Source organism: Panthera pardus, unplaced genomic scaffold, assembly GCF_024362965.1.
Source record: "Panthera pardus isolate Hobbes unplaced genomic scaffold, ASM2436296v1 HiC_scaffold_17, whole genome shotgun sequence".
NCBI classification, from domain to species: domain Eukaryota; kingdom Metazoa; phylum Chordata; class Mammalia; order Carnivora; family Felidae; genus Panthera; species Panthera pardus.
The window spans coordinates 52650123-52668477 of NW_026526732.1; the positions used below are offsets into that span (position 1 = coordinate 52650123).

The following is an 18355-nucleotide window of genomic DNA, read 5'->3' on the forward strand; positions in this document are numbered from 1 at the left end:
CAGGACATGGATTCCTTCCTCCCCTGCAGTAATCCTTTCCCTATGGGCCTACCCTTGTACCCTTCTTAGACTGTTTCCCAGGAATACTATGGCTGAACAGGGCTGTATCTCACTCCCACAGAAAGGAGGACGAAAAGTGGGCTTCAGAGGCAGTCTGCGCTACAAAGCCTCCAAGCAAAAGTCACACCTGAAGCACGAGACACTTTCTTTTTTGCTTAATTAACGTGAGCCATAAGTTCAGTCCCTGACACTCACACTGTCTGCAGTAAGCGAAGTCATATTATGCAGTCACGAACCCCAGATAATTCATTCTTCCAGACCATGTTGCTTATAGAGGCTCACTTCATATGCTGGAGTTCATCTATGTTGTAGGGACAGCTGTGATGGATAAAGGACTGTGCACCTGTGTGTCCAGGGCTGAGAAGAGTGTGGCTGAATTCTGAATGGCTAAGTTGGCTTCTGTCAAGATAGTAATGCAGAGTCGTACCAGTGCTTTTGTAGTTAAGAAATGCTGTGCATTCTTATGTTTTACATATTATGTAGCTGATCTTACTGGTTTATATTTTATATTTTACATATTATATAGCCAATCTTACTAGTTTGAAGTAAAAAGCTGTCAGTTTCCAGTCTGATGGATTCAGCAAATGAAATACTCTCCTTAAAAAAGAATGGAGGGGCGCCTGGGTGGCTCAGTTGGTTAAGCGTCCGACTTCGGCTCAGGTCACGATCTCGCGGTCTGTGAGTTCGAGCCCCGCGTCGGGCTCTGGGCTGATGGCTCGGAGCCTGGAGCCTGCTTCTGATTCTGTGTCTCCCTCTCTCTCTGCCCCTCCCCCGTTCATGCTCTGTCTCTCTCTGTCTCAAAAATAAATAAACGTTAAAAAAAAAATTTTAAAAAGAATGGAAAGCTGGGGTGCCTGTGTAGCTTAGTCGGTTAAGCGTCTGACTCTTGATTTCAGTTCAGGTCATGATCTCAGGGTTTGTGATGACTCTTTCAGCTTAGTCTGCCTAAAAAAGGTCTAGAACATTCTGACTTGACACCCTTATATCACCACTTCCTTCTTCCTCCTCAGCCACCACTCCCACCAGCACTCTAGAGCTAATGCAAATGCAAGGTCCACAATCGTCAATATCCTAGGTTCATTTTCTAAGAAGGTACCTGATCTTGGGACTTTGCTAATGCAAGAATAGAGAAATGTATGTGCACTTCAGTTTGCAGCTTATATATGGGCAGTGAAAATGCATGGACACGTCGTAAATTTTTATCATTTAGGGCACTGAGAGTCTCAGGCAGTAGTAGGTCCTTTAACTCCAAATAGAAACCAGTGTTTCAGAATTTGACCTCCTAAACACTATTACTGTATTGCAAGTGGAATTCATTTCCTTCTGTATTACCAATTTCATTTTTTTTAATGTTTATTTATTTGTTTTTGAGAGAGAGACAGAGAGAGAGGCAGAGTGTGAGTCAGGGAGGGGAAGAGAGAGAGGGAGGCACAGAATCTGAAGCAGGCTCCAGGCTTCGAGCCATCAGCACACAGCCTGATGCGGGACTCAAACTCATGAACTGCGAGATAGTGACCTGAGCTGAAGTCGGACGTTCAACCGACTGAGCCACCCACCAATTTCATTTATTAGAAGTTAGACCAGATATAAGTTATTGTAATAATACATTTGCATATTTTCTTAATTTCTACATGAAAGTAGTTTACCTTGAATAAATGGAGAGATCTTCTTCTGAGAGACCATCTGAGAGGTTAATTCCATATACTTCTTTCATGGGCTGGACCACATTCTGGGGTTAAAAACGACAAGGAACAAGGCAGAATTTTTAGACATCTAGCATAATAATTATTTCCAAAGGTAAAGAAAACGAACCTGTGAGATTTTCCACAAAAGTAATCACAGTATTTCTTCAATCTATTCATTAAACTTCTCAGTTAATGGTTTTTTAAAAATCTGATTTCAGTTCACTAAAAATAACTTTGTTTTAGGGTCAAAAGCTATTAAATAATTACTAGTTTCTTTGGTATAATGCAGGAATTAGAAAACTTTTTCTGCAAAGGCCAGATGGTAAATATTTTAGGTTCTTTGGGTCATGGCACTCTGCTGCAACTACCCAATTCTGCTGCACAGTACAAAGGCCGCCAGACACAACATGCAAACAAACACACATGGCTGGGTTCCAATCAAACTTTATTCACAAAAACAGGCAGTGCACTGGATTTTGACAGTTGGCTGTAGTTTGCCAACTCCCGGAATAATGAATTCAGTTCTTATCACGCTTTATTTGCCGTATCTATCTCTACGACTTTTGGCTATTTTTGGAAATTGCATGTCCCTAAAGCTAGATTTGGTTCTTTTGTAGTTTACTTTCCCTTATGTTCCCTTGTATTGGTAATGTCAAATTGAGCAGGTGAATTTCCCACTAGGGCTAGGCAAAGATTGTGAGGCTCAAGTCCAAACCCTACATTCCAGCAATGTGCTGAGTGAGGAAATGAATGGACCTCAAGTGGATGTGCTGCTCAAAATGAGACCGGATTCCCTTAAAAAATTCCGAAGTGATAAGAAATTTGCTATTATACATGGGAGCAAGAATACCGATTTCACAATGAAACCATTTCAATGAGACCTATGCTAAATGTATTCATCCCTTAATTACCAAAATGTGAGACCTGAAAGCATAAAACTCCTAAAAGAAAACACAGGCAGTAATCTCTTAGGCATCAGCCTTAGCAACATATTTATGGATAGGTCCCCTCAGACAAGAGAAACAAAAGCAGAAATAGACTATTGGGACTCCACCAAAATAAAAACCTTTTGCACAGCAAAAGAAACCATCAACAAAATGAAAAGGCAACCTGCTGAATAAGAGAAGATATATCCAATAACAGGTTAATATCCAAAATATGTAAAGAACATCTACAACACCCAAAAAACAAACGAGTCAATTAAAAGATGAGCAGAGGACCTTAATAGACATTCTTCTAAAGAAGACATCCAGATGGCCAACAGACACATGAAAAGATGCTCAACGTCACTCATCACTCAGCATCAGGGAAATGCATACCTAAACCATAATATCACCTCACACCAGTCAGAATGGCTAGTAACAAAAAGACAAGAAATAACAAGTGTTGGTGAGGATGTGGAGAAAAGGGAACCATCATACCCTGCTGGTGGGAATGTAAATTGTACAGTATGGAGTTCCTAAAAAAATCAAAAACAGAAATGCCATATGATACAGTAATTCCACTACTGAATATTTACCTAATAAAAACCCCAAAACAATTCAAATTCAAAAGATATATATGCACTCCTATGTTTACTGCAGTATTATTTACAATAGCCAAGATAGGAAGCAACCTAAGTGTCCATCAATAGATATATGGATATGAAAGATGTAGTATGTATATGTATGTACACACACACACACACACACACACAGTGGAATATCAGAATGAGATTTCTGGCATTTTCAACAACATGGATGCATTTCAAGGGTATTATACAAAGTGAAATATGTCAGACAGAGAAAGAGAAATAACATATGATTTCACTTACATGTGGAATCTAACAAACAAGTAAACAGAAACAGACTCAAATACAGAAAACAAACTGGTGCTTGCCAGAGAAGAAGGTGTAGGGGCATGAGTAATAGAAATACATGAGAAATAGTAAAGGAGATTAAGGGATACAAACTTCCAGTTATAAAACAAATAACTCACAGAGATGAAAAGTACAGCACAGGGAATACAGTCAATAATATTGTCGTATGGTTACAGATGGTGACTACACTTACCATGGTGAACACTGCATAATGCACAGAATTGTGAAATTATATTGTATACCTAAAGTTAATAAATATTGTATGTCAACTATACTTCAATAATAACAAAAAAAAATATTCATCTCTGGAAGTGCCTCAAACACCACATATTAGAATGGTGTGCATGTGGCCTTTTCTGACTCTAAGTCTTTTAACAGAAAGTAGAATTTTAGAGATCATTCTCTAGAGCCTAATGCCGGACCACACAAGCTCATCTCTTGCACACCTCAGTCACTTTGGTACTGTCTCCCGTGTCGGTCATCTTCACTGGAGTGGAGCGCTGAGACACAGAGCCCTCTTCTTCCCGGTCGGTCCCAGAGTCATCCTCAGAGCTGCTGGACACAGCCTCCTCGCTGGGGGGAGGCGGGGCACTGGCTGCTGTTTTCCGCTGTAATACAGCTTCTTCTCTATTGCTCTTGTTCCTTTAAAAAGATGAATATTGACATAAAGCATCTTTAAATCGATCCTTTGACACTCACTATGCATGACTGTCCAAAATCCTAGTGCTAGAGAAGCACAAGAAAATGGCTGTGAAAAACCAGTTTTTGGATTCAAGTTGTGATTAAGAGAAAACCTTAGCATTTTACCATGTACATGTACTGACCTTCTATGAAGTTAAGCCCTGTTATAAATTCAGAAAATAAACCAGTAAGTGGGTGTAAACCAGTGCAGAAAAGTCTTCTCACCACTTGGTTACTGTGCCTTCCTTTGGTAACTGAAACCAACACTTTCAAAATTTGTGGTACAATAATAGAAAACCATAAGTTTGGGATATTAGTAATGTTATCTGTAACCTGTAAAAGCTTCAAGAAAAGGTCAATAGCCAAATCCATGTAAATTTCCTTCCCTTATATGATTTTTATCAATCATAGCACCAGCCGATGATTTGTACCATAGTAATGAGCAACTGATGAACACAAACTAAATTTTAGTATTTGTATTGTTAGTAAATAGCTATATTTGCTAGACATTCCTTCTAATAGTAGGGAGTAGATGGAAAAAAAACCCCAAAAAACTCAGAATTATGAAAGTATTTACTTTCAGTTCCAAACATGAGAGTGGTAAGAATACTATTTTTTTTAACTCAGATAATATTTTATTGTAATATTTTTGGCTTTAATGAAAAATAGTTAATATTTCACTCTTCAAAAAATACTCTACAAAAGACTTAAAATATCGTAATATTTGGAAATGTTTTAGGAAAAGAAAAGGAAATACTATCTGACCATGGGTTACATGTTATAGAAAATAAACTAGTTTCTGACTTTCTGCCAAGTAAAAATTAAAAGTCAATGGTATTTCTGTGCTATGCAGTAATGTAGCTGGTCATTTACGTATTTGTTCCAGGAACTTCTTGAATCCTGACTCCTGAGGACATTTCTTTTAAATTCCTTAGTTTCTGGTCTAAGGCTTAGCATACAGCAATTTAAGACCACATATTTAAGCCACAGAAATGGTGTATCAGGAAGTAGTAATATATATCCCACTGCATAAACCACACGTAGCTAAAATCCAACCAGGATCCCATTCACACTCCCAAATACAATTAGGACTCAGTATCTACAGTCTGGCCAGGGTTTCTGGTCAGAGTCTAGAAAACATCTTATCACTGGGGTTATTCAGGTCAGTGGCAGTAGTAACAGATTCTTATGCTAGAACACATCACATTTCACTCCAGTTTCTAAGCATGAAGATGTAAATAAATAGTCTTCCCCAGAACAATGGTACAGTAATACACAGAATATGTATTAATTTCTCTACCTGAACATATTTGCTTTAATGGTTCCTTGGGATGCCAACAAAAATACAAGAAAACGAATAGAAATTTTTACCTAAGTATTTTATGTCGTGGGAAACAGAGGACACTGAGTTATTTATAGGACATAACACATAATATCTGTTACCTGTGCCTATGCCACCTGTGATATTCCTAATTTAAAATAATAAAATGCACCATGTTGCTGAAACTCCTACAAATTCTTTCAATGTTGAATTCTTTAGTAATCCCAGTGCTATGAATAAACTACCTGTAGAGATGCAATAAATGGAATGTGCTCCAAACGATGTGACTTGAAGTTATTCTTTTTGGTGTAAATTATACTGCAAGTGCCATATTATTTTACATGAATCTTTAAAATTTCATTCTATATGCAAATCTTACCCCAATACCGATTTTCCTGTTTCATCTGGTTTACGCACTGTAAATGGACTTGGATCAATGCCAACGGTCTTAGGCATAAAGTCACTGGAGAGAGGGGAAAGAAATTCCATATGAATCACTGTCCATCCTGGTTTCCATTCAATTCACATTCTTACACTATTCCTTCTTAGCCCTCAGAGCTACATATATTCTGAGCCAAATGTTCAGGGGAGCTCAGGTGATCAAAAGGCCATAAAATCCCATGAATTAATGGCACCAGGTAACTTCAATGTTATCAGTCTTCACTGTGAATTTTCTTCATGATTATGGGACCCAATGGTTTTGAATTTAAGATTTTTCTCTACTGGAACAGAGTTGATATCTAAATTACTGCTAAGATGTATACACTTTGTTTATACATCACAATTACTTTTGAGGTAAAATTAAACTCATAAAAACCCATGGCAAAACACTAAGCCACTCAGTTTTATGGACAATGTTTTTATTACACTATACCACCTAGGGATGCCGACATAATGTTCAAAACCACAGCAGTATCCATTCGAGTATCAGCATCTACCTCATTAGGCTGGGGTTAATTCATTAAAACACTATTGGAACACTTGAAATAGAAACTTTTTGTTCACCACGCCCTAAGATAAGCTGAAGCTACTCTGGCACTGTGCAAGGCCTACCTCACCATTACTGCTGAAACCGGACCAAACTCCTCAGAGAAGCCAAAAAGGCAAGAGGTGCATGATTCATGCTGATGAGACTTAGGGCTCCAGCAAGGATTCTGCTCCAAGTGCAGCCATTACATTTTTGGAAGGAAAACAAAATAATATTGAATTTGACCCAAAATGCCTATTTGACAGTTTGTAAATATTGTTTTAAATATATAAGTGGTTTAGGGGCACCTGGGTGGCTCAGTCAGTTAAGCATCTGACTCTCGATTTTGGCTCAGGTCATGATCTCATGCTTCATGAGATTGAGCTCCGCGTCGGGCTCTGCACTTATAGAACGGAGCCTGCTTGCGATTCTCTCTCTCTCTCTCTCTCTCTCTCTCTCTCTCTCTCTCTCTCTCTCTCTCTCTCTGTCTCCCTCTCTTTCTCCCTCCCTGGCTCATGTGTGCGCAGGTATAGACACACACACTCTCTCTCTCAAAATAAATCAATAAACATTTGAAAAAAAATGTAAGTGGTTTAGGGCCACCTGGGTGGCTCAGTCAGTTAAGTGTCCAACTCTTGATCTCGGCTCCAATCACGATCTCACAGTCGTGAGACTGAGTCCCACGCCGGGCTCTGCACTGACAGTGTGGAGCCAGCTTGGGATTCTCTCTCTCCCTCTCTCTCTGCCCCCCCTCCCGAGCACTCTCTCTCTCTCTCTCAATAAATAAACATTTTTTAAAAAATTGTAAGTGGTTTAATTTTTCTTTATTTTTGAACATATATAGTCGATCCTCATTATTTGTGGACTCCTTATTTGAGAATTTGCTTGCTCACTCAAGTTTTTTCATAACCCCAAAACCAATACTCAGAGCTTTTGTGATCACTTGTGGACATGTGCATTCCCAGAACAGTGGAAAATTAGAGTAACCCAATGCTCACGTTCTCAGCTGATGGAGAACAAGGCGGCACTCTGCCTTGTTTATAGCTGTCATGCTATAAACAAGTGTCCTTTTTACAGTCTATGTACTGCCATGTTTTGCACCTTTTTGTGCTGTTTGGTGGTGACCTTGTTGTCCCAAATGACCCCAAGCATAGTGCTGAAGCTCTCTAATGTTTCTAAGCACAAGAAAGCTGTGTGTTGGAAAGAAAATACGTGTTTTAGAGAAGCTTTGTTCAGGTAGGAGTTATAGTGCTCTTTGCTGTGAGTTCAATGTTAATGAATCAACAATATACCTTAAGTAAGGCATCTTTAAACAGAAACATACAACATGGTTATGTATTGACTGGTTAATGAAAATGTGACCAGAGGCTTGCCAGGAACCTAAACCTGAATTGCAATGATTCAGTATTCTCTAATTCAGTTATTACAGGAACTTTATAGAACATAACTCATGCAAGTAAATAATCAACTATACAATATATACACATATGCATAACATCATTCATCCTTTGCTGAGTTGAAATATTCTGGAAATGACAATGACCTCACAGTTAAAACTTCTAAACTTCTAATAAGTTTCACTCAAAATCAACCAAGTAAATATTCTCAACTTTCCATCTGAAACTAAAGCAAAATATGGAGTGGTTTCTAGGAAACAAAACCATAGGATATGTTCCTACATGTACATTAAGTCTAGGCATACATATATCACATTGGAAGAAAATGTAAAATACACAAATGTAAACTTTATTATAAAAAATGATAATCAAGAAGTTATTTGCTTTGCCTAATTTTCTTACTCTAGTCCCATCACTTTTCTAAAGATCCCACAAAACTCTAACAGAGACACAGAAAAATGAAGCATATTCAAAAGTGACATACCAAGATGAAGAGTCTGAAAACAATGTCATGTGAATTATGAAAAGAATGAAGGATATTTACCCTAAAAAAATTAATACTGCTTCTTCAAATATCTGGAGGGCTGTCATACAGAAGAGGAACTAGACTTGTCCTATTCCTAATAAGAATAATAAAATAATGATAGCCACCATTTATTAGTCACCCACCTAGGTTGGTCACTCCATTAAGGCATTTGGCATGTACGCGTATATATGTGTGTGATACACATGCCCCTATCTACATAAAAGAAGAAGCTGAGACTCAGATAAGTTGGATAATTTTCTCAAGGTCACACAGGTAGGCAGTGGCTGATCTACAATTCACTTGCTTTTCTAGTGCCAAAGACTATGCTTTATTCTACTAATTTATGCTGGCTCTCAGTTTCTGTTCAATTTTAAAAAGTGAGTTTACTCCAAATGACAAACTAGGACCAATGGGAGGCAGATTTCAACCTACTAAAGGGAAGAAATTAACTCCAGTTATCTAACACTAGAAGGGACTATCTCCTAAAGTAGTGGGCTACTTATCACAGGGGGTATTCAGAGGCTGTACAATCCCTGCTAGCAGCCTTGCAGAATGGACTTATGACAAAGCAAGGCTTATCTATATAAACTAGGAAAACTAAAGTTCCCAAATCTTTACAGTATCAGAGCACTCACAACATACCGTGCTGAACTTGTCATAGCCAAGCAAAAGGTATCATCAAAACTACTCAGTTCGTATGGTCGAAAGAACTCGTTGTGGATGTCAATCTCTTCTTCATATTTGTGGAATTTCTTCACTATCAACTTCTTTAAGTTCGCAGCACAGATAACTAAGAGAGATATGCCTGTTACTCTTAAAGTCTTTAGATTACATCTAGCCAACGAGGTTCAACTCCGGCCTCTAGCACTCAGACACTTGACAAAGAGATGAGCTATGTGCACAGAATATACAGTGCAGAGCCGAGTGTGATAAGCTCCAAGGGGGCAGGAAGGCCTCTGGAAGTCAGGGTGGGAGCAGGGAGTTATTTCAGAAATCAAACAACTCAGCTCTTTGAATTCTGTTTTGCTTTGAAATAAATACCCTCTGCCTTCTAGATATAAATTGTGCAGCTATTTCAGTAAATTTTCCTTCATATTTATATTTCAAATCTTGTTTAAGGCCAAGGTTAGACTGCTATAGTTCTTTCCTTTCTCCTGGAACAACAAATCTTCTTAGCAATAGGAATTATGATTTTTCCCAGAATTTCAAGGTTACAAATACTTTTTAAAAATTAATTAATAATTTATTAAAAGCTAAAAATCATTTGCAATCTTCTTAGTTCATGGCCTTTACTATCAAAGTTGGAATGCCTAACCATGACTAGATGGAATCCTCAACTGGAATGTTCCAGACTGGCAGTCAATCTTACCTACTGCCTTTTCACAACTGAGAAATCTGGCTTGTTCAAGGTCAGAGGAATCAGTAACAGAATGAGGGCTACACTCTATTTAAAACTGGGAAATTATTTCAATTTGGAAACATCATTTGAATGTATTGTACATTCGAGGTTATTCATTTAATAAAAAAAAATTCTTGCCTTTCTGACAAATATACGAAATGAAATTTAAACTTTAGTGACTAAAATGTAATTTTATATACATATCTGTATATTTTTTCACTGTTTAGACACAGGAAAAGTTTTTATTTTTCCTTATGAATGGGTCTTTACTTCCTTCCCATTACCCCCAAATATTTAGAAACATAATAAGTACTAGTTTAAAATGGTAAACTAATATATTATATCCATTAAACATTTAAGGAACATACTTAACAACTGTAAAACACAATAAAAGAAATATAACACAATCCCTGGAAGTCATCTAAGATGTTAACAATCCCCTATAATAACAACAACATAAAACTGAGTAGTCATTAATTTCTTTTTAATGAAATATTATATGCAAATAATTTAATGCTTCAAGTTCATTTAGAAATATTTCCAGAATACGTTGGTATAAAAACTATATAAAAACTAAAAGAGAAACAGTGTACCTACCTTCATCATAAGGCAGCGGTAAATGTTTTATTACCTCTGGTGTCCACCAGTAAGTGTAACTATAAAATTAAAAAAATAAAATAAAAGAATAAGGTGAACCAATTGTAAACACTGGTTTTCTACAATTCATTGGATAAAAGGAGTTGAAGGTCTATAGTAAGCTGCTGCCTCCTACTTTAAGGTTAGTTTTTTTTTTTTCTTTTTAAAACATGTTTGTAAAGCTTGGGGCATAGTAGGTCTCCAACATGGCTACTGCTTTCCCAAACTTCTTATTTCAGCTATGTCATTGATGTACAAAAATTCCATGAACACATCTGAGAGTCAAGTGCTCTGATGTTACTTAATTACTGTTAGCTAAAAAAGATTTGGGTATACCAAGCCAGACTCTAGGAGCTGCTGTTTACTTCTCCCCAGATTGTTGCCTGCATTACTCTGCAAGCCAGTGAGCAGCAGGACCTTGACCCAAGTTCTACAGCCAAGACTCTTACACATGGTTATCTGAGAATTAGATTACTTCTTCCACTCTGCTCTGCATGTATGGGTCTGTGTATAGTTAATTACAACAGTTAACCAAAATCATTAAGTGAATGGACAGTCCTGAAGAACAAGTTCCCTTAGAAAACAGTATAGGCCCTGTTAATCTTTAACTATAAATATTCACTACTTGATTACAGAGGCCAGTTAGAGGAAGGTAGGGAATTTCAATCATCTGGATTTCTGCCAGAAGACTCATCTACTGTGAGCAGAGAATCTGAAAACAACAACAACAACAACAAAACCCTGAACTGCCCTCTCTCTGAACATTGGATATGTTCTGATAATCAAATTCTGATAAATTGGGTCTTCAGGGGGAAAATGCTATATCAAAGTTCATGAGCACTAGGAAGGAGAGTAATGTGAAACAGTATATCAAAATATATTAAAAACACAGATTTTCAAAACATTTATTAAAAAAAAGCCTATGACCAAAAATGCTAAAAAGATAATTTTAAATAAATGAAAGCTTTCTAAAAATAAAATGCTGACATTATAATCTTGAATAATCCCAATTATGAAGAATAGGGGTATTTAAATGAAATAGGCAACAGAGAGAACTTTCCTAGAGATGGCAAGCAGAATATATAACCAAGGATAATGGAAAAAAGGAACATAATGCCTAATGAACTGGGGGGGGGGGGGTGCAGCAAGTGAGATGATAACAGGAAAGGCTCTTCAAGTTTTGCTTGAGACTGAAGTTATGCTTTAGAATAGTGCTTCTCAAAATTCAGAGCATACAAAAACAGACACACAGACCAATGGAATAGAAAAGAGAACCCAGAATTGGACCCACAAATACAAGACCAACTAATCTTTGACAAAGCAGGAAAGAGTATCCAGTGGAAATAAGACAATCTCTTTAGCAAATAGGACTGGGAGAACTGGACAGCAACATGCAGAAGAATGAAACTAGACCACTTTCTTACACCATACACAAAAATAAACTCAAAATGGATGAAGGGACCTGAATGTGAGACAGGAAATCATCAAAATTCTATGGGAGAAAGCAGGCAACAACTTCTCTGACCTCAGTTGCAGCAATTTCTTACTTGACACATCTCCAAACGCAAGAGAATTAAAAGCAAAAATGAACTATTGGGATCTCATCAAGATAAAAAGCTTCTGCACTGCAAAGAAGACAATCAACAAAACTAAAAGGCAACCAATGGAATGGGAAGAGATATTTGCAAATGACATATCAGATAAAGGGCTAGTATCCAAAATCTATAAAGAACTCACCAAACTCCACACCCGAAAAACAAATAATCCAGTGAAGAAATGGGTGGAAGACATGAATAGATACTTTTCTAAAGAAGACATCCAGATGGCCAACAGACACACGAAAAGATGCTCAATGTCAATCCTCATCAGGGAAATACAAATCAAAGCCACAATGAGATACCACCTCACACCAGTCAGAGTGGCTAAAATGAACAAATCAGAAGACTACAGATACTGACGAGAATGTGGAGAAACGGGAACCCTCTTGCACTGTGGGAATGCAAACTGGTGCAGCTCCTCAGGAAAACAGTGTGGAGATTCCTCAAAAAATTAAAAATAGAACTACCCTATGACCCAGCAATAGCACTGCTAGGAATTTACCGAGGGGATACAGGAGTGCTGATGCACAGGGGCACATGTATCCCAATGTTTATAGCAGCACTTTCAACAATAGCCAAATTATGGAAAGAGCCTAAATGTCCATCAATTGATGAATGGATAAAGAAGATGTAGTTTATATATACAATGGAATACTACTTGGCAATGAGAAAGAATGGAATCCTGCCATTTGCAGCAACGTGGATGGAACTGGAGGGTATTATGCTAAGTGAAATAAGCCAGGCAGAGAAAGACAGATACCATATGTTTTCACTCATATGCAGATCCTGAGAAACTTAACAGAAGACCATGCGGGAGTGGAAGGGGAAAAAAAAAGTTACAGAGAGGGAGAGAGGCAAACCATAACAGACTCTTAAATACAGAGAACAAACTGAGGGTTCATGGGGGGTGGGAAAGAGGAGAAAGTGGATGATGGGCATTGAGGAGGGCACTTGTTGGGATGAGCACTGGGTGTTGTATGGAAGCCAATTTGATAACAAATTATATTAAAAAAACAAAAATAAAAAGCAAAAAAAAAATCAGTGCACACACGAACACTTAAGGAGATTCTGTTAAAAGACAGATTCTGATTCAGTAGGCAGTGCCTGAGATTCTGCATTGATGACAAGTTCCCAGTGATTCCAGAAGGGGTGGTCCTCAGGCTGCTTTTTGAACAGCAAGGTTTTTGAACATGAAAAGAACAAAAAAGAGTTATGCCTGCTGCTTGCAGATAATTCACATTTATTTTCAACATTTAGTAAGCACCTACTGTGTCAAACACCATTCTGTGTCTTAGAAATGACACGTTGAAAATAATGACAGAGAAAAGTAAAGCTACTTAATTCCAGCATTGTTTCTATCTTCAACAGACATGGTAAGTTTCATGCTGGAAAGAGAAAAACGAGAGAAGAGAGAAGCATGTATAGCCCAAGAGATGGAAGGAAGCAGTGGAGCATCTCTTAAGAGCATTCAAGTGTCCTGGTCTACAGATGGGATCAATAATCTTTTCAAGAAGAGTGAAGAACGGAACTTATACTAAAAATGAGCAAATGTAGTCTTGATGCTCAAAAGTGAGAGGGTAATAGATTACAAAAACTATACATCAAAGAATGTGATGTCAATTTCAGCAAGATAACAGAATCAAGTATTAAACGGAGATGTGAATAACCTAAAAGGATAAAAGGATAACTTCTATGACTCCACATCCAAACCACACCAATCTAATCTCATTTTCTTTTCTTTTCTCATAGGAGAATCAGACTATCAGATCAGAAGAATGAGAAAGCATGGATTAATTAAGGTGTGTGTGTGCACGCGCATGCATGCACATGCATGTGTACACAGGTGTAAATTCCATTTTGTAATCACTTGATCTTCACAGAGGAGGAAAATAAAGAAGGTATCAGCTAGTATATAAGAAATTGCCTAAAGAATGATGCTCACAATTAGCTTATCTAAGATAAAGCAGTAAACATTATAAAGAATATGTTTAAACTCAGAACATACCACGTGGAGGAAAAGAATTAAGAGACAGTCCTGTTTTAGCAACTTGAAACAGGCCATAGATTTTTTTCTGAATATTATTAAACTGTAATTCCCTAAGCAAGATAAAAGTAACTTAATACTTTTGAGAAGTATTTTGGATTTTGAAAAGTCCAGCTCCTCTAGGTAGCTCTCAGCACAGAAGCCCATGAGAAACACCTGCCCCAGGGAAGAAGAGCTGACACAAATGGAAGATGAGAGCATCTGAGAGGACTCAGCCCAGGACAGGGAGGATCTCTGTTACCTCCACCTCCAAGTACATTTATTCAGAGGAAGAGTCCTGCAGCAAGGTAGAACCTGCTTTGGGACCAGGGCTCAGAAGACAGGAGACTGCAAGTTGGTGCCACTTCTTCCTTTGCATAAAATACCTAATATGCCAGTTGCTCTGCTCTTTTTCAGTCCCTAGAATTGAGTACTCAATTCCACAGGCTCACATAGGAAGGTGAGGGGGACTAAAAAAAGACTCTTTTTTAATTCCCCTAGCTAACTTGGGAGCTCTGTGAATTAATATATATATATATGGACTTCAGCAATCAATCTTTGTGAACAAGATAGAGACATGTGGGCAGGAGGACAGTACAGTTAAATGATGACAATAGATTAAGTCACAGCCATTTAAATAAGTCCTACCAAAAATCAGGTTAAGGTACAAGGAGTTGTCTGGTGGTGCCCCATACAGCTCTGCCATCTACCTTATTCTACTCAACATTTTTCATCAACTATTTTTATCAGGATCAAGATGGCCAGCTGATTAAATCTGAAGAAGCTACAAAGCTACAGGTAATGCTTAATAAAAAGGATACACGTTTAACCCCCCTTTTTGGAAGCAGGCAAAGCACAGAAGACCAAGAATGCTCAAATGAGCATACAAGAATGGTACAGATAAGGCACGATATCAGGATATGTTAAAGACACTTGGGAGTTCTAACAGATAGGAAGCTCAGAGAATCAACATTATGATGGCATTGCTGAAAACAGCTAATGCAATCTTAGACTTGATAATAAACAGAGTATCCAAGACAAGAGGAGCAATGGCTCCAATGGTCCCACAATATTTGGCACAAATCAGATCAAACTCTGACCATTACTGAACCCAGGTTTGGGTACCACAATTTAAAAAGAATATTGGGGCGCCTGGGTGGCTCAATCAGTTGAGCGTCCGACTTCGGCTCAGGTCATGATCTCACAGTCTGTGAGTTTGAGCCCCGCGTCGGGCTCTGTGCTGACAGCTCAGAGCCTGGAGCCTGCTTCAGATTCTGTGTCTCCCTGTCTCTCTGCCCCTCTCCTGCTCATGCTCTGTCTCTCTCTGCCTCAAAAATAAATAAAAACATTAAAAAAAAATAAAAAGAAAAAGAATATTGATGTTGACTGGAATCCATAAGAGGAGAGCATTCTGAAGACAATGGGGTTATTTAATCTGGAGAAGAAGAGATATTGAGAAGGTGTGAACTTCAGGTTTTTAAAAGACTATAAAGTGGATAGAGAAATCGTGTTCTTAAGGTCTCAGGGGGCTGAACTAGATTAGTAGGTAAAGTTACAGAGAAGCAGATCTCAGCGTGATAGGAGAAAAAAATGTCTGAAAAGAACTGCCCCCTCAACCAGACACATCCCAGATAACAAACCAGGACTAGTCAAGCACAGGCCAGATGACCTCTCCTGGGAAGACACCAAGGGAGCTCACATATCAGACAGTGACTAGAGCCGGGCAATCTCTCAACTCTGAGTCAATGAAGTGATTAATGTTTAATATCTAAAAACATCTTGGTGACATGATAAACACTGATTCAATAAATAACATCTTAGATGATGTATCTCCTATTAACCTAATGCAGAACAAAGTTTCATTTAGTGGTTGTAGGCAGATCAATGAAAGTGAGCCCTTTGAATAACAGAAGTAGTTACCTCAAGAGAACCTGATTTGGGTGAACTCTAGTCAGAGCTAGGTTTACTTTCCCTTCCCTTATCATTCAATAAAAATATATCAGAATAATTCATTGGTAAACACAGTGTAAAATATAGGATAGTCACCAAGTTTGGAAACACAAGCAAATACATATAAAGTTTTTATTGATATTATATTATCATAAGTGATAAAATATTATTATCTAAGTTTCCAGATTTTATGGTCATCCTGCTTGATTTTTAGTAAATGTTACAACTAGGGAATGTAATCTCCTTTAAAGAACAGTAACAGTACTAACACCTATTTGATTTATGTGCTAAGCATTTATATTACTTCATCTGATGCTCAGAAACATGTACAAGTTAGGACAGTGCTATTATCTCTATTTCACTCATAATGGCAACGGAGTCTTAGACCGGTTATGTAACTTGCCCACAATCACAGGTTTTAACTGGAGGCCATCTCTCCTGAGCCTGAGAGCTTCAGAATCGTGTTTATTCTGTGTCAGACCTAGTACCAAAGAGTTCTCACACATCGAACCCTCAGAATGACCCTGTGAGTTGTGCATGGTCGCCTCCATTTGACAGATGAGCAGAAAGGGTTTCCAGAGTTTAAGGAAGAGGTCTAAGGTCGCACATTTGCAGAAATTCTAAATCGGCCCCACCCGACCCTGAAGTCCACACTCTCACCCAGTTGACTGCTTCCGGCTAAACTGTTCCTTTTATCTGAGAGTTATGATACTGACTTAAATAAACTGTCACCAAAATAACCAGTATAGGTGGGTGACAACAGAAAGTCCAAAATAAAACAGTGAAATTTACCTTACACACTTTGTAAGTACTGTTTTTGAGCAGTATTTACTGTTGACAACATTACCTGATTTTTGGAATTTTGACATTCTGGAGGAAAAAAAAAACCCAACAACACAAAAACAGGAGAACAAACCAACGGAGAGAGGCATGTTATCTACTGTGATAAAACTTTATTTTCAGTGGCAGGCTTGCAGATGATTCTTGCTGAATCATCTAACTAGCTAAATATCTCAGTCAAGACACATTTCTCTCCCTTCTCTCTGCAACCTCAGTTTCCTTTTTTTTTTTTAATAGAAAATGGGGATATAACAGCAGCTTCCTTTGTTGCCATAAATAAGCCCCACCACTGTCTGTCTTAGTGATCAGTTATGTCACTCGAGGTGAGCAAGTCGTTTAAGGTACACTTGTTATACACTAGCTAATTTCTGCAGGAGAAAATTGAGTGTTGGTTGTTCCCAAGTTGTATGTTAAGCGCTTTGATACTGGAGGGGCCCCTGGGTGGCTCAGTCAGCGGTAAGCATCTGACTCTGGCTCAACCATGATCTCTCAGGTTTGTGGGTTCAAGCCCTCTGTTGGGCTATGCACTGATAGCTGGGAGCCTGGAGCCTGCTTCAGATTCTGTGACTTCCTCTCTCTCTGTCTGTCACCCTCTTGTGCTCCCTCTCTCTCAAAAATAAATAAATATTTTTTAAAAAGAGCTTTAATACTTGGGGTGCCTGGTGGCTCAGTTGGTTAAGCGTCAGACTTCGGCTCAGATCATGATCTCACAGTTCATGAGTTTGAGTCCCGCATTGGGCTCTGTGCTAACAGCCTGGAGCCTGGAGCCTGCTTCAGATTCTGTTTCTCCCTCTCTCTCTCTCCCCCTCCCTGTGCTCGCGCTCTGTCTCTCTCTCTCTCAAAACTAAATACAACATTTACAAAATTTTTAAAAAAAGCTTTAATACTTGAAGGTAATATAAAATTCGGAAAATCACCCACATATACCCATAGTGAATTGCGTCACCAAAGCTAAATACAGGTATTTACACTCATCTCTCACCAAACCAACACAATTAGTTCCAAATTTTTTGTTTATCAGCAAAAATTCAGAGGCAATCATTTATTAATAGTAAATTTAATGCTTCATTTATAGGGAAAGTAAGCTCAAATAATACGTTGGTTATTCCACTAATATGCACTTACAGGAACAAATCTGAGAAACAGAAATTCTGACACATCCCTAATATTTTAAACATTCCTGAAGCAACACAGAATTTGGTAATAACTGCAACATCAGCACTTGCTAATTCACCAGTTGTTTGTGGTCTGGTCACACAGACAGACTGGCAGTGACCCCTGTAGTGTTTGGGAGGCACTGTTGCACAAAGTAAGAGCTATATTGAACCGACGCTGTAAGAGAAAGGCATGATGAGAGAACTTGATATTGTAGGCCCCTGAGCAGAACGCACCAGTCTCCAACCTCATATGTGTG

The 18355-nt window shown here is 38.2% G+C and overlaps 1 protein-coding gene across 2 annotated transcripts in view; it reads right to left on the reverse strand.

The window, feature by feature from the left end:
• FIG4 (FIG4 phosphoinositide 5-phosphatase) overlaps positions 1-18355 on the reverse strand; it is a 130924-nt gene that overhangs the window by 44950 nt on the left and 67619 nt on the right. For both annotated transcript variants that reach the window (XM_019443060.2, XM_019443061.2), the window contains exons 17-21: positions 10492-10550; positions 9138-9285; positions 5985-6068; positions 4050-4245; positions 1707-1789 (exon numbers count right to left, since the gene is read on the reverse strand). In XM_019443060.2, coding sequence (XP_019298605.2) covers positions 1707-1789; positions 4050-4245; positions 5985-6068; positions 9138-9285; positions 10492-10550 — 570 coding nt within the window. The remainder of the gene's footprint in view (positions 1-1706; positions 1790-4049; positions 4246-5984; positions 6069-9137; positions 9286-10491; positions 10551-18355) is intronic.